The sequence below is a fragment of the Centroberyx gerrardi genome, chromosome 1 (assembly GCF_048128805.1).
Source record: "Centroberyx gerrardi isolate f3 chromosome 1, fCenGer3.hap1.cur.20231027, whole genome shotgun sequence".
Taxonomy (NCBI): Eukaryota; Metazoa; Chordata; class Actinopteri; order Beryciformes; family Berycidae; genus Centroberyx; species Centroberyx gerrardi.
Window position 1 is genome coordinate 6,648,948 of NC_135997.1, and position 13,700 is coordinate 6,662,647.

At 40.6% G+C, this 13,700-nt stretch overlaps 1 protein-coding gene across 1 annotated transcript in view; it reads right to left on the minus strand.

The window, feature by feature from the left end:
• The window catches only part of gramd2aa (GRAM domain containing 2Aa), a 29,590-nt gene that overhangs the window by 4,585 nt on the left and 11,305 nt on the right, over positions 1 to 13,700 (minus strand). Inside the window, exons 4-9 of the mRNA XM_078283921.1 lie at positions 8,856 to 8,913; positions 5,695 to 5,767; positions 4,555 to 4,658; positions 3,225 to 3,323; positions 171 to 242; positions 12 to 68 (exon numbers count right to left, since the gene is read on the minus strand). Of these exons, the coding sequence (XP_078140047.1) occupies positions 12 to 68; positions 171 to 242; positions 3,225 to 3,323; positions 4,555 to 4,658; positions 5,695 to 5,767; positions 8,856 to 8,913 (463 nt within the window). The remainder of the gene's footprint in view (positions 1 to 11; positions 69 to 170; positions 243 to 3,224; positions 3,324 to 4,554; positions 4,659 to 5,694; positions 5,768 to 8,855; positions 8,914 to 13,700) is intronic.

The following is a 13,700-nucleotide window of genomic DNA, read 5'->3' on the forward strand; positions in this document are numbered from 1 at the left end:
TAAGCACTGACCAGGGACAAGGTGGGCTCCTCCATGTACTGCTTCAGGCTCAGACTCTTCCCATTGACCTGGAGGGGAAAGGAAGTGAAATATTTACATGACATGCACGCATAAAGACTGAATGAGTAGTGTATGTGTTTGTGTGTGTGTGTGTGTGTGTGTCCTCTGACCTGTAGGTGTGTGCAGATCCTGCGGAGCACGTCATACACACTGTCTCTTGATAGCAGAGATACGAATACATACTGAGGAAGAAAAAGAGAGCAGAACAGCAACGTAAAGATCCAGTAGAAATCTTCCCAATAATTTTCACTACGAGCTGAAACTCCTGAGAACAGCCTAGAGTAAAAGCTAACCCCCCCCCCCCCCCCCCAAAAAAAATTTGCAAACTATGACGAATGCGTCAGTACACACCAAATGTTCATGGTCGTCCCTACTGGACCCTTTCCAGATTGAAGTCAGCCCACTTAAAACCGAGCGTTTCCGTCAAATGAATCATTTGTCAGTTACAACCACTGATGTAAAGGTTGAACAACCACACACAAGATCTACAACTAAAATTTTAATTTGTCCCAGATTGAGATTAGATGAGAGATGAGATTAAATTTAAATGATCCCCGTGGGGAAATCGCATAAATTAAATAGCTCCAGAAGATTTCCTGTTTCATGTCTCCACCTGCCGTGGGAAACATCACAGACATTTAGCTGAAATGTCCGACAACAAGACAGCTGGTCAGTCTGTCCCAGCTTGCTTTACACTTGAAACGGCAGCGCTTGACTATCATCAGATCATCAGGGGCTGCGCAAAATATAAACGTGCAGGCATGTGCTCACGTGTGTTATTGAAAATGTAAACACTCTGCACATGTTGATAGTATACAGCCAATTCATTATGGGACTTCTTTTAAATAACTTCTTCAAACCCATTTTATAGACTTGCTTGTATGTGATGTCGTATTTTTATCTTATTTTAATATTATTTTATCCTTATTATTTATTTTGGTTTTTATTTTACAGTTATCCTAGTATTGATTTGAATGCTGCTCTTCTCCACCTCTGTCCTCTTCTCTTAATTTAATTCCTGTTCCATTGCTTTTTTAAATTCATTTGGAATATTCTGCTTTTATATTGACTCTCAAAGCACTTTAAAGGTGCTATATGAATAAAGTTATTATTATGTACTATAATGGATCATCAATTCCAATGGTATAATACAGGTAAGGCAAGGAAGAAGAGTGTCAAGGACATTTATTTTTGGACATATAGAGATTACAGTCATAAATTAAGGTTAAGGTTATTTGGAGAAAGTCAACATTTGCTAGATCCAAGCAGTACGTACAGGAGTTAATCCTGCAGGAGAATAATACTGCCGGGATTAAAAAGCTTTAATCTAGGGCACAGAGAGCGGATATTTCTAATCAGATTTTTGCCCCTCTTTATTCTTTCATGAATTGTTATGAATGACAGTTCATTGACAGATTATACAAATACCACTCCAATTTGGATGAATATTAAAATTGCAAGAAAAAAATACTTTTCAGTTCATTTAAGAGCATTTGAAATATTGTGTGTGTTTTTTGGATAGATGACGGACATAAATTATCCCAAACTGAAGATGTCCTTATAAAGAAACAGTTGGAAACACTTAATTGTCTACATCAGTTCTCTTAATGTCAGTCAGTGAAACAGTCAGTGCTTTTTCTATGTAGATACATTTCTCGCGTTCCCAAGCCATGAGGATGAAAGGGTTAAAAATGTTCTTATGAGCCAAGACTTTGTTGTTGGATACAGACACATGCTTTGATCTTATCACCTTATTAGAGATAAACAGGAGGAACAACCATGTCAGCTGAGTTTAAGACACTGCAATTTAGTCCTACTGTACTAATGTCAGGTGTGTGTGGGTGTAGTTATGTAATGTGAGTCAGCTGTTGAATTGAAACCCATAAGACACAAGACAAGACCACATTCTCTGCTGCAGATAATAAGGATATTTGTCACTGTACAGAATTAAGAAATAGCCAACATGCAATATCCTTCACATGCTTCTCATTACTTTGAATGCTGCAGAACACCAAGGATGGGTGTATCTCTTTAACTGGCAAAAAATGTGCAGTTTATGAGTGGTGTGTTTGTTTATCAGTAGTGTGGGTTGGTGCAGTAGCAATGTAATGGCAAAGGTTGCAGCTTCAATCGGGTTTGTGTCGGGCAGTGGATTGGGATTCCCTGTATGCAAAGTGAATGATTTTGCCATTGAATGCCATTGTTATTCTTACAATCGCAACAATATCTGTTGTTAAATTGGCCAAACCCACACCATTTTTTACCATTTAATGAGATACACACTGATAGAAATGTGGAAAGGCAAAACACAACCAAAATGATCTTTTAAAACTACTGGCAGTTGTGCTCGGTTGTTCATTAACATGTAAACAGAAATGGAGGTGAAGGAAGGGGAAGGCAGACACCATATACAGACTCCTCATTAATACCAATGTTAAAAAAAAGTCACATTTTCTGTGTCTACTGAATCTGTCATAATTTAACCTGTATTCTGACAATAAATATGACATGATATGTCTTGTCCTCTGCTGCATATTTTGTCATTACTTTTGACAAAACAAAGGTATGACCATTATTATCTTAAACCACTAAAATGCTAAGTGGTTAACTAAGGCTAACGAAAGCCATGTCATATATATTTTCCCACACTGAGTTTTCTGTATTTGTAGTGCAGAAAGACGCACAGCAACTCTTTTTGATTTTTTACACAACTGCTAGAAGGAGACAAAAATGGTCTCCATGTCTCTGACTTAAGGTGCTAATGTTAGCTCGTTAGCTATCATTTAGTCTTTTTGACATTACAACTAGGTGTATTTCACGGCCTGTTAGCATTTTGTGACTCTGACAAGTCACTTTTTACACTTGCAGTAGTTTAACAACAGAAACAGAAATATATGTCATTGACAACACTGAGAATAAATGATAACAGGCTGAGTCAGTGGCGACAGACAGTTAAGAGGTCCTAGCTTCTTAACATGACTGGTGATGGTGAAACTGAAAACCCCTTTCCTCTCCCTCTCCCTCTTCTTCGCTTCCAGGCCGGATCTCCTCTCTGTTTCTATCTATAGCATGCTGTTGTTTTTTCCATCACACCTCTGCTGGAAAATACAGCCATGCTACGCTAATTGGCATGAGTGGCTTCATTCACATCGACAAGTGTTTACCTTCTGCCCGGTGTCGGTGGTGATGGCCAGGCCGTTGGGCACCAGGCCGGCTGTTTTGTGCTTCTTCACCAGCCTCACGGAAACCACAGGGATCGCCACCTGGACGAGACAAAAAACACACAAAAACAACAGTTACAGGAAAACATGCAATTTTGAGCAGTGGTGGAAAGAGTACTGAAATATCAAGTAGAAGTATTGTTACCTTGCTGATATTTTAGGTAAGTAGAAGTAAAATCACTGGTGTAAAAATCTACTTAAGTAAAAGAAGCTCATTTAAAATTTTAAAGTTATTTTTTAGAAAAGAGAACATTGTTAGATGTGATCTTTCCCATGCAATTCTATAAGGACGAGAGTACAGAGTTCAAAATATATTCTTTTAAGCTGAAAATTTGGAAATTACAAAATAAAGTGCACAAACAAATCAAAGCCAGATTGCCGATCTGATTATTGATATGACCGTTCACTGTAAATGGCTCTACACTTCTGATGCTTATGGAGAGCCACAAAATCTGTAATAGATGAAATTTAAATTGTAGTGAAGTCCAATACTTCAGCAAAGACATACTTAAGTAAAAGTAAAATTACTGACTTTAAAACATACTCAAAAAAGTGCACAAAAAAATACTCAATTACAGCAATGTGAGTAAATCTAATAGTTACTTCCACCCTTGATTTTGAGGAGGCAAACTTACAAGCAAGCTGATGAGAAAATTATGGGTAAAGAAAAACACCAAGAGGCCAAGGGAGTGTGATTTGAGTAAATGCCTGTGTCTATTTTGTGACATTCAACCACAAACACTGTATTTTTATAGAATATTTTAGCCAGTCACAGGCTAGTAAAAGTAAGAAGTCTACTGCACCACTGACAGCAAGGTGGCAGGGCTACTGGGAAGACAGACAGTGAAATGAACGGAGGGAAAGCCCCGGGAGAAAAAACACATGAACCTAATAGAAAAGAAAGGTGTCCCGTTTCAGTCAGAATGCGAGGAATGCACTCTGAATAAGCAGCTTATTGTCACTCAGGAGTCAGGAGAGGTTGGGTTTCAGGGAGAGGGAAGGAACAACATCAAAGAAGAAAACGCATAGCTAGTTAAGATTTAGAGTTCATTAAGTCTACCTGTTCTTGGTACATGACTCCACAGTGTAGGGATAGAGGGGCTCGTATTAAGACTGCTGGCGCTGAGAGTCTGGCCATAAGACTGACTGACTGTCAGTCAAATAGCTTGTCAATTTGTGTCAATCTGGTTGTCAAATTGTGTCTGCCAGTAAGTCAGTTAAACAGTTTGTCAATCAACTTGAGTGTGTTAAGGTGTCTGTCTCTCAGTCGTACCTTGATGTCCTTGCCAAAGAGGTTGGCATAGAAACACAGCCAGTTTCTGGAAATGTAGAGCCGGCCTTGTAGGAGGATGTCTCTGAGAAGAGCACAGGAGTACACTGAGGAAACAAAAGAGACGGAATCACACTTTTTTTTCTCTTTCTTTTAACAGCTGACGACTGGATAAAGAACAATTCAAACAACATCTCCAACACTGCCTCTTGTACAGTTCACCACTAATAGTTGAAAATTCAGAATTAGAATCGTACTTCTCTGAAGTTTCACATCACTCGTCCATGTTTTATTCAAATTAGGTTCCACACAGCAACAAAGATCATGCTGCCACCCTCAGAATCAAATCAAGTTAAACCATGCTAACAAATGTGCAGGAATACAGTAGGAGGTTATTCTGAGATCAGACAGTTACAGTTAGTAAAATCGTATAAAATGAATAAAAAAGTTAGTTTCAGCAGAAATAACAACCACTAATACAATATCATTTTAGGGTGATATGGATTGATATGGATTTTTGAAAGCTGATATTTTGTGCAGATCTTTTCCATTTTCAGGCAAAACATTTCAGGCATTTAGACCATCATGGGACACTAAAGCTCTCCAATGCAGTTGCCCTTTTAGGGATTAATAAAGTTGTCTTGAACTTGAACTTGAATGAAACCCACAGTGAAGGAACTCTTTAAGAGTTAGCAGCTCTTTAAGGTACAGTGATGGTGGGGGAAACTCTGGGATACAGTGGGCCTTTAAATTAAGAATGAATATACAAAAATTATTACTGAACAATTAAATTAATAAATAAAACGTGCCAAGAAAATACATTTTCATCGCAGGTTTTACACACTGTTTTTATGTAGCTATGGTCAGGGAGAGACATCATATCAGCAGTGGATGACATGACTGGCCAATATCTGATATATACAATAAAAGGCCAATATCGGTCCAACCCTAATTGTTACATTAGCAGTTGGCATGCAAACCTAAACGATGCGATTAAGAAGGGGATGAAAAATGATTACAAAAAAGACACAATCACAAGTATACAACAGGTAAATGATGGTGAAGGATAAAGTCAAAGAATATAAACAAGTTGATTTAAAAAAACACTGGGATGCTGCACCACAATACTGGGGAAATCATTACCTTTCATGAGGATCTCATCCTTGGGCACGCACTGGAAGAGTTTGTGGTACTGGGAGTTGTACTTGCTGACAGTCTGTGCAGAGGGACAGGGCAGAGTCATGAGCAGCTCCTTGGCTGAGCGGCCTGCCCGCACAGCACCGGCACCGGCACCACCGGCAGCACCGGCGCCTCCGGCTCCGCTCGCCGCGGACACCACCCTCTCCCTCAGCGGACGCGCGCTCTGCACCAGGCTCAGCACGTTGGCGCCGTACACACACACACACTCGCGCACATCCAAGGCCTGGAGCACCCCGCTGCAAGACACACACTGTTCCCCTGGTGCCGGTCAGTACGGCGGGCAGGACTGCCTCCGCGCAACTAGCTCTAGTCTATATACTTAAACACATACTATACTATACTACACTATACTATACACACACACACATACACACACACACACACACCTACACCTACTGCACCGACGCCTCAGTTTACAGCCACTTTCTCAGAGACTAAAAGCTCCTCTTTCTCTCAAACAGAAACATCTAGTGACTCTACCTCAGCTGACACCCTCCCTCTCTCTCTCTCTCTCTCTCTCTCTCTCTCCCTCTCTCTCCGTCTCTCCTTCACGCACACACACACACACACTGCCCTTCATGATACTGGGCTGAAAAACACACACACATTACATACGCTTTCTCTCCCACTCGTACCTACTCTCACTTGAAGTCCTGGTGCTCTCTCTGCCTCTCTCTCTCTCTCCCCCTCCTTCTTTCTCATCTTTTCTCCCCGTTTCTCTTCTCTATCTGTCTCCTAGCTGTTGGCGGCGGTCTGTGACACCTGAAGTCCTCTCCCTGTTCAGAGAAAGTCAGACGTTTCCCTCGGCACGCTCCCCGAACACATAAGAAGCCTCATTCATTCCCCCGACTCTCCTCTCTCGCAGCTCAAACTCTCTTCTAAGTCTGTCTCTGTCACCAGATTTTCTCTCTCTCTCTCTCTCTCTCGCTCTCTCCTCTATTTTTCGTTCAACTCGGCTCAGTTTGCCTCGGTGTGAATTGTGAAAATCCCTTGTCTGCATCTCCTGTCTCTGTCGTTCTATTAATATCTCGTGCTGGAGCAGCTCCTGTCCTCAGGAATACGTTGCTTACAGTCGTAACAGCACAGTAGGTTACAGTATTCCTGAGGGCCGGGAGAGAGGCGGTTCAGAGTTAATGGTTAACCTTGTTAGGCTATTGTAAAATTATTCGCTAAATGACTTCGTAGGTGTGATAGTGTTAGATGTTTATGATGGAGTCTAATCATCGCTTACTGAGGAAGTGGGTGAGGATGTGTGGCACTAGAGGTGGGGATTTGAGTCACAGTTTGAATTGCTTGAGACTTGACTTGATGCATGAAGAGAAGACTTGAGACTTGACTTGGGTTCTGGTGACTTGGGACTCAACTCTGACTTGTACTTTGATGACTTGAAAAGGTTTCTAAAGTCTCGACAAAAGATCTTGTGTTTGTGTAAATGACTCAGATTGAAAGTGATGAGATTTGTTCCACCAGACGACTGAATTTAAATTCTGTTTTCTGAATTTGTATGGAATGAATGGAATGGAATTTAGTGAAGCTGAAACTGATTATAGAAATCAAACTCATGATGCTCTTACTTAAGTTTTTATCCTCTTAAAACCATATTACATTGAAAAGTCCCAGATATTTAGATTTCTCTGATTTGTTCTGACTTGACTTGGTGATCTACATTTAGACTTGAGACTTGACATTAATGACATGGACTTCACTTGGACTTCACTTGGTAATCCACATTTAGACTCGGGACTTGACTTGAGACTTGTGCCTCAAGACTTGAGACTGACTTGGGACTCGATCAAAGTAGACTTGGTCACACCTCTATGTGGCACATATCAAGGCTGAGGTCTTCATCTGTAAAGTCTGGAGGACTTTGGCCAGGACTGGAGCAAACCCTTTACTGTCAAAGATGAACTAGGTTGCAATTGAGTGGAATATGTTTTTAAAATGAGGTGATGTAAGCCAACTGGAAAATGTATCAAATGGAAACAAGTTCCAGTTTTCAGAATGAGGCATTTTGTTAGCAGAGAATTAAATAAAGATGGAATAGAATAGAGATTACAATTATTCTAACAAACCTTTTATTGTTGATGATGTTTCAGGCCCAAGGTTGTTTGTCTGGAGAGAACATTTTGATTTTTTTTCAGCACTTAGAGTGTATGTCTGCCTTCACCCCAGTATAAAGTGACTGCAGGTGAAAAAAGCAGTAAAGCCCACATGGTAAATTTTCCAATGTTCCTAAGTGTTGATTTTTCAGTGACAAATATTTTAAGCTGACAGATGTTGATTGGAGACTTGTTTGTCTAATCACAGAGCTGATATGGTTCTACAAAGTGTTAAATTAACCGACTGGTGTGGACTTATATAAACACTTAGGCATAGTGTTGATTATAACACTGATGATTTTGCTGTGCACAGATAGGAGGATAACCCATTTTCTCCAAATACATCATGAGAAAATGAAATGTGATCATAATGAAAGGCAGTGATGTAGCCGCTCTGAGCTTTTCTGATGAAATAAGTCATTATTTCCCCTCCCTGCTGCTTTGTAACTTGCCAGTCTAATGAAAGGATTCTCTTAAATTTTACAGATAGTTGAGCTTGAGAAATCTCATATGGGAGCAAATGAAACATTGGGGATAGGCAGAACATTTGGTTATTTTTAACATATTTGTAACAGCAGCAGGTGTGGTTTTTGCTAGCATTATTTGGTGTTCTTTGCTAGCAAGAAATCACAAGTGATTTCCTAAAAAAATGTAATATGTACACATAAATTATTGAAGATTTTGTCATATGAAGTTTTGTCTACTTTTGTAACCAGTCATGATGAAACACAGGTCTGTTTAAAATACATGTAAGACTGATGTAGACTTCTGCCCTTGTCAAATACTCAGTCTGAAAGTGAAAGAAATGTCTTCAAGCCAAAGAATCACAAAATAAACATATCCCTTGGTGGAAAAGCAGTGTTTTAACAGGGAGCGCCACTGCAATTATGGATTGAGTCTTAAGGTAAACATGAATATAGCTGCAGCTGCAGGGACGGGACGGGCTGGGCTTGCTCCAATCCCAGACACAGTAACAATTAGGAAGGACAGAGGGACGAGACTCACCGAGCCCCGGTAGCATTTTTTCACATCTTCATAGGACAAGTCCTCAATCAGGTGAAACCTGGGGTGAAAAGAAAAGCATGTTTAGAGTTGAGTTATTGTTATTATACTGTTAGAAGACCCAGCAGGACAGCAAGAGCTACTGCAAAGATACAACATTGTCCAGAAATTCAGTTTACCACTAAAAAATGATGAAACTATGTAAACTATGCCATGCATCTACACTACACTGCTGAGTACAAGTATTTACTCTACTGTAAAAATGCAATTGCTATATATAAGGGAAACAGACTGTAACATAGTAATACAGGCACGTCTGAAGGTGGCTTTATGCCTTCATCTGGCCTGAGGAAGGCATAAACTGTCCTTGGCAGCATGACAAATGGTGGTATGCTTGTGAGTGTGTGTGTGTGTCAGTGTGTGAGAGTGTCTCTGTGCATTTATGACTGCAACGTTTGTGAAAATCATGACTAGGTCAAAGCTTCCACATGACGAGTTAAGCATCACTGAGTGCGTAACTGTAGGTTCTGTAGATGCAGGCTTTCACAAAAAACACGAATACTAACCATGGCAGGAGATAATCCATCTTGTTCTTTTTATAGTCAGAACACACACACACACACATATGCACTCCTAGTACACATGCATGCATTCACACACACACACACACACACACACACACACTTACATCACTGGCACCAAGCGAGCCTCAGGAGGAATAGCCGGAACACTGCGGCAGATGTCACAGCATGATTCTCATATCTACTGCTAATGCAGACAGAATCTCCCAGCAGATAAAATACAGTATAACCAGCACTTAAAGGAGAATACCAGTGTCATTTAGAGTTATAGCCCTTTTACTTCTATATGTAGTTTAAATTCCCCCCAATTATTTTGCAATGCATGCCATATGTAATTAGATTTTTTTAACATTTACTCGTTTTTCGGCATAGTGAACATACAACCTTGATGGTGTAAAACCTAGCTTGAAATGAACTGCTGCCCCGGCGAACAAAGACGCAACAAATAAAAAGATGGAGATGACAATAAGGTTTGGAAGGTGACATGGTTTTGAGGAATTATTTTCTGGCGGAGACGTCCATTTCTTCCTGTGGGTGTCAGTCGACTGACAGTGAGCAGAGCAGAGTGTATCGTAATGCGCACGTTCATATGAAAACACTCCACTCGGCAAAATGAAATAACACAGAAAACAGCTAGGGCAAAAAAAAAAAAAGTAAAATTGTGGAAGTTGTTTTTCATTCTGTACAGGCAGAATGGCAGTAAATGGCTTCTTCTGAAAGGAGGAAAACGAGTCCTGATATCTCCAATTATGCTGACAGTGTGCAGAAACCAGCAGGAATAATGTAAAAGAGAGGGGGAAGCTAGACAATTGACAAAAACGCCGGTATTATCCTTCAAATACACCGCTCAAACGCAGGCGGGATGTCCTCAATAATGACCTAGGAGCTTTATAGCTGTGTTGAAGCAGAATATTCAGTATAATTCAGGTGTGTTGGGGCTTTGAAACCAGTGCAAACACAATGCACCGTTAACCAATTCCCACATGACGACGGTCAATAAATAAAGTACAGTAAGGCAGTTCTTTTGAGTTTCCCAGATACCAACGGATCCTTTTCACAATACTTTCTCAAGATGCAAAAAAAGAAATTGTTTGTGATTCAGCAGGGAGACTCCAACATCAACAGCACCACATTTGTATTCAGCTAGGAGAGTGTCCTTCATACAGCAAGGTGCCATTATGCTAAAATACCCCTTACTCACTTCCCTTTTTTTCAGTTTCACAACAATGTTAGAGTGATGCAAATGCAGCGTCACAGCATCATCTATGGGACTGTTCTGTTTAAAGGCTCTCCTCAGGGGGAGAAGACGGCGTGTCCCGGGTCTCCAAGCAACCCGGACTCTGCCTTTCCTGCTGAGTGTGACTCGTCCTTCTCCTGGTCCAACACATTTATTATTTTTATTGTATTGTATTTGCTTTTTATCATTCATTTAGAAAATAGAATGACTCATTATTTCAATATGATATGATTCTATTAAAAGATGATAACTGATAATGTTCAATTATTGCCCAGCCCTATATGTCCAATTGTGACGTGTTACAGCTGAGAAGGCGATAGTTTTTAACATTACTGATAAGTAAAGGGAGGGATGTTACAAAAAAGTGGAAGGATGAGGGTGAGAGAGAGAGAGAGAGAGAGAGAGAGAGAGAGAAAGGGGGAGAGAGAGAGAGAGAGAGAGAGAGAGAGAGAGAGATTCACAACTCAGGCTGAAAAAAGAGCCAAGCAGGGTTAAGTGTCAGAGGGTTGAGGGGTTGACAGATGCTGTGACATCCTGCTGTGCGTGTGTGTGTGTGTGTGTGTGTGTGTGTGTGTGTGAGACAGAGAGAGAGAGAGAGTGCAGGATGAGGCTGTTGTTTACAGCAGAGCAGCACAGCTGTGACAGGAGCAGCGCTGCCAGCTCTCCTGGCTCTGGTGGAAGCGTTAAAGACACTTAAAGGGATACGTCACCCACTTTACATTATGTATCATCTTCAAAACAGCCAGCTAAGCAGCAGTGACAAAATCCACCTTGTGCTGTTTTCATGCTTTTTTTTTCTCCCCACTGCCAGATGGCTAACCGGCCGCTTCCCTGCAGCAACGTCAAAGAGCTAGAGAGCTATATCTCTGCAACTAATAGTCCGCAAAATAAGCCTCAATACAGTAAAGGTGTAGCATTAAAAAGGAAGACATAAACACCAGTGGCTTTATTCTGTAAAGTGAATTCATACAAGATAAGAGTGAAGCATCAGCAAATCTTCTATTCCTCCGATAGCAAAATATTCTGCCTATTCTGTTCTTTTTGCTGGGTATCTTCACATCTAGTGGCCATGAAGCACAAAGGGCTTGTGGAAAGCATGTCCTATAAGTTTAAAGTACAGAATTGCTCAACAAATTGAATGCACCTTGTCATTTTGTTTACTTACCGCTAGTTTGTTGTTCCCATATTGGCTTTTTTGCACATCTATTAAGTCATATAAGATCCGTGGCATATGTATGTGTCCTAAATGTTGATTGTATGCAACTTAAGAAGTAGCCTGTGTATGAGTTTTGACTTATCTCTTTATTTTCACATCTCTTATCTATCATTCTGTAATTGTTATATTAATACTAGTCCATTTTACCAATGGCTATTTGGTCCTATGTATGCCCTGTAAGCTACTTGAATTTAGTTTGGTTTATTATTATTATTATTATTAATAACATTATTTTCAATGTAGACCCAAGGATTGTTTGGGGTTGGTGGGGGGTGATGTTCTATAGGCTAAGGGAGGGAGGGAAAGGGCGATGGGGATTCTACTGTCAATGTAATTGTATTAAAATTCAATAAAATTGTATTGGAAAAAAACAAAAAAACAATTTGAATGCGGTGCAGGTGAGTTCATCGCACAGAATGGCAAATAAATAATCCATAACCCAACTGAAGTACAGGTCATTCGGGCCAAAACAGAAAGGAGGAGGAATGTGTCAAAGATGTGTCGAAAAATAGCCTCTGTTTTACATTTCCTACATTTGAATGTTTGAAGTAGCTTGTCCTGGATGTGCAAATTCTTCGCTATCTCAGTCATACAATCATAACCCTAGAAAAGACATGCTGTTACCTTGCGAGTGTGTTATGAACAATGAGGCTGCTTGTCTGTGTGTGCTGCTCTTCCTGCCTGTTGGATGTTGCCTATAAATAGGCTCCGCGGCGGCTCTGCACTCCCAGGTGGAGAGAAGAGAGTGATTATTAAAAACACAGGCAGCTCTGTGGGGACTAACTGACTCTCTAGTCTTCTTCTCTCGCTCTCCATCTGTCTCTCTGCTACACAAGATCCAGGTCTTAATCAATACTGCTTACATCTAGGTGAGTGAGGAAGGCAAACCGCTACAGGCAATTACTGTTACAGCGTTTGGAGTGCCGCGACCGCCCTGCAAATATGTGTCTATGTGAAGCATCCTTTAAAAAGGGCACAAACTGGCGGAGGCACACTGAAATGACAAATTGGACACTGACAAGCAGCTGTCTAAGACAGTGATTCTCAACCTTTTTCATATCAGGGATCCCTAATTTAATCCACATTAGAGCCACAGACCCCCCATTTGATGAGATTTTGTCTCCCGGACCCAAATCTGAGAATATTTTTATTGTTAGATATGATTTTGTCCAGAATTCCATGACTATCTGTATTGTAGGTAGAGAGATAACAGAGAAACTATGATCAAAACAGTCATTCTTCTACATTCTCTAATTGTGTTAACTTCTTGTAAATGGAATAATGGTGAAGTTTAACACTTTATGAATTTTCTGGGGACCCCCTGGAACCCCCTCAAGGACCCCTGGTGGTCCCCGGACCCCATGTTGAGAACCACTGGTCTAAGATATCATGTCATCTCTGTCGGGTGAAAACCTTGTGCAGCCAAAATAACTTTTAAGGAAGTGAGAGAATCAGATTTGTTTTTAGCTTGATGAAAACGCATCTCTGACATGATCCGATGGGTTTTTGAAAGGGTTTTATAAACCCAAGAGGGCGGAGAATTTTCTCAACCCATAGAGGAACCATGTAGTGCTCCAACTGACTTGAAAACAACAAAATCACCAAACTTAGAAATACGATTAGAGTTATGATCTTTACACCAGCAGGGATGACAGCTTATGTTGTGTCAATCACCAAAATTGGAGTTGCAAGGTTTTCACATGACAGCGGACGAAGGAGCATGTCATGAACTTGTGACAGTGTTTGAGTCCTGCACATGAGCTCTGACTCATGTCTTCACCTCATCCTCTCTCTCCGCTGTTTTTCCTGCCCAG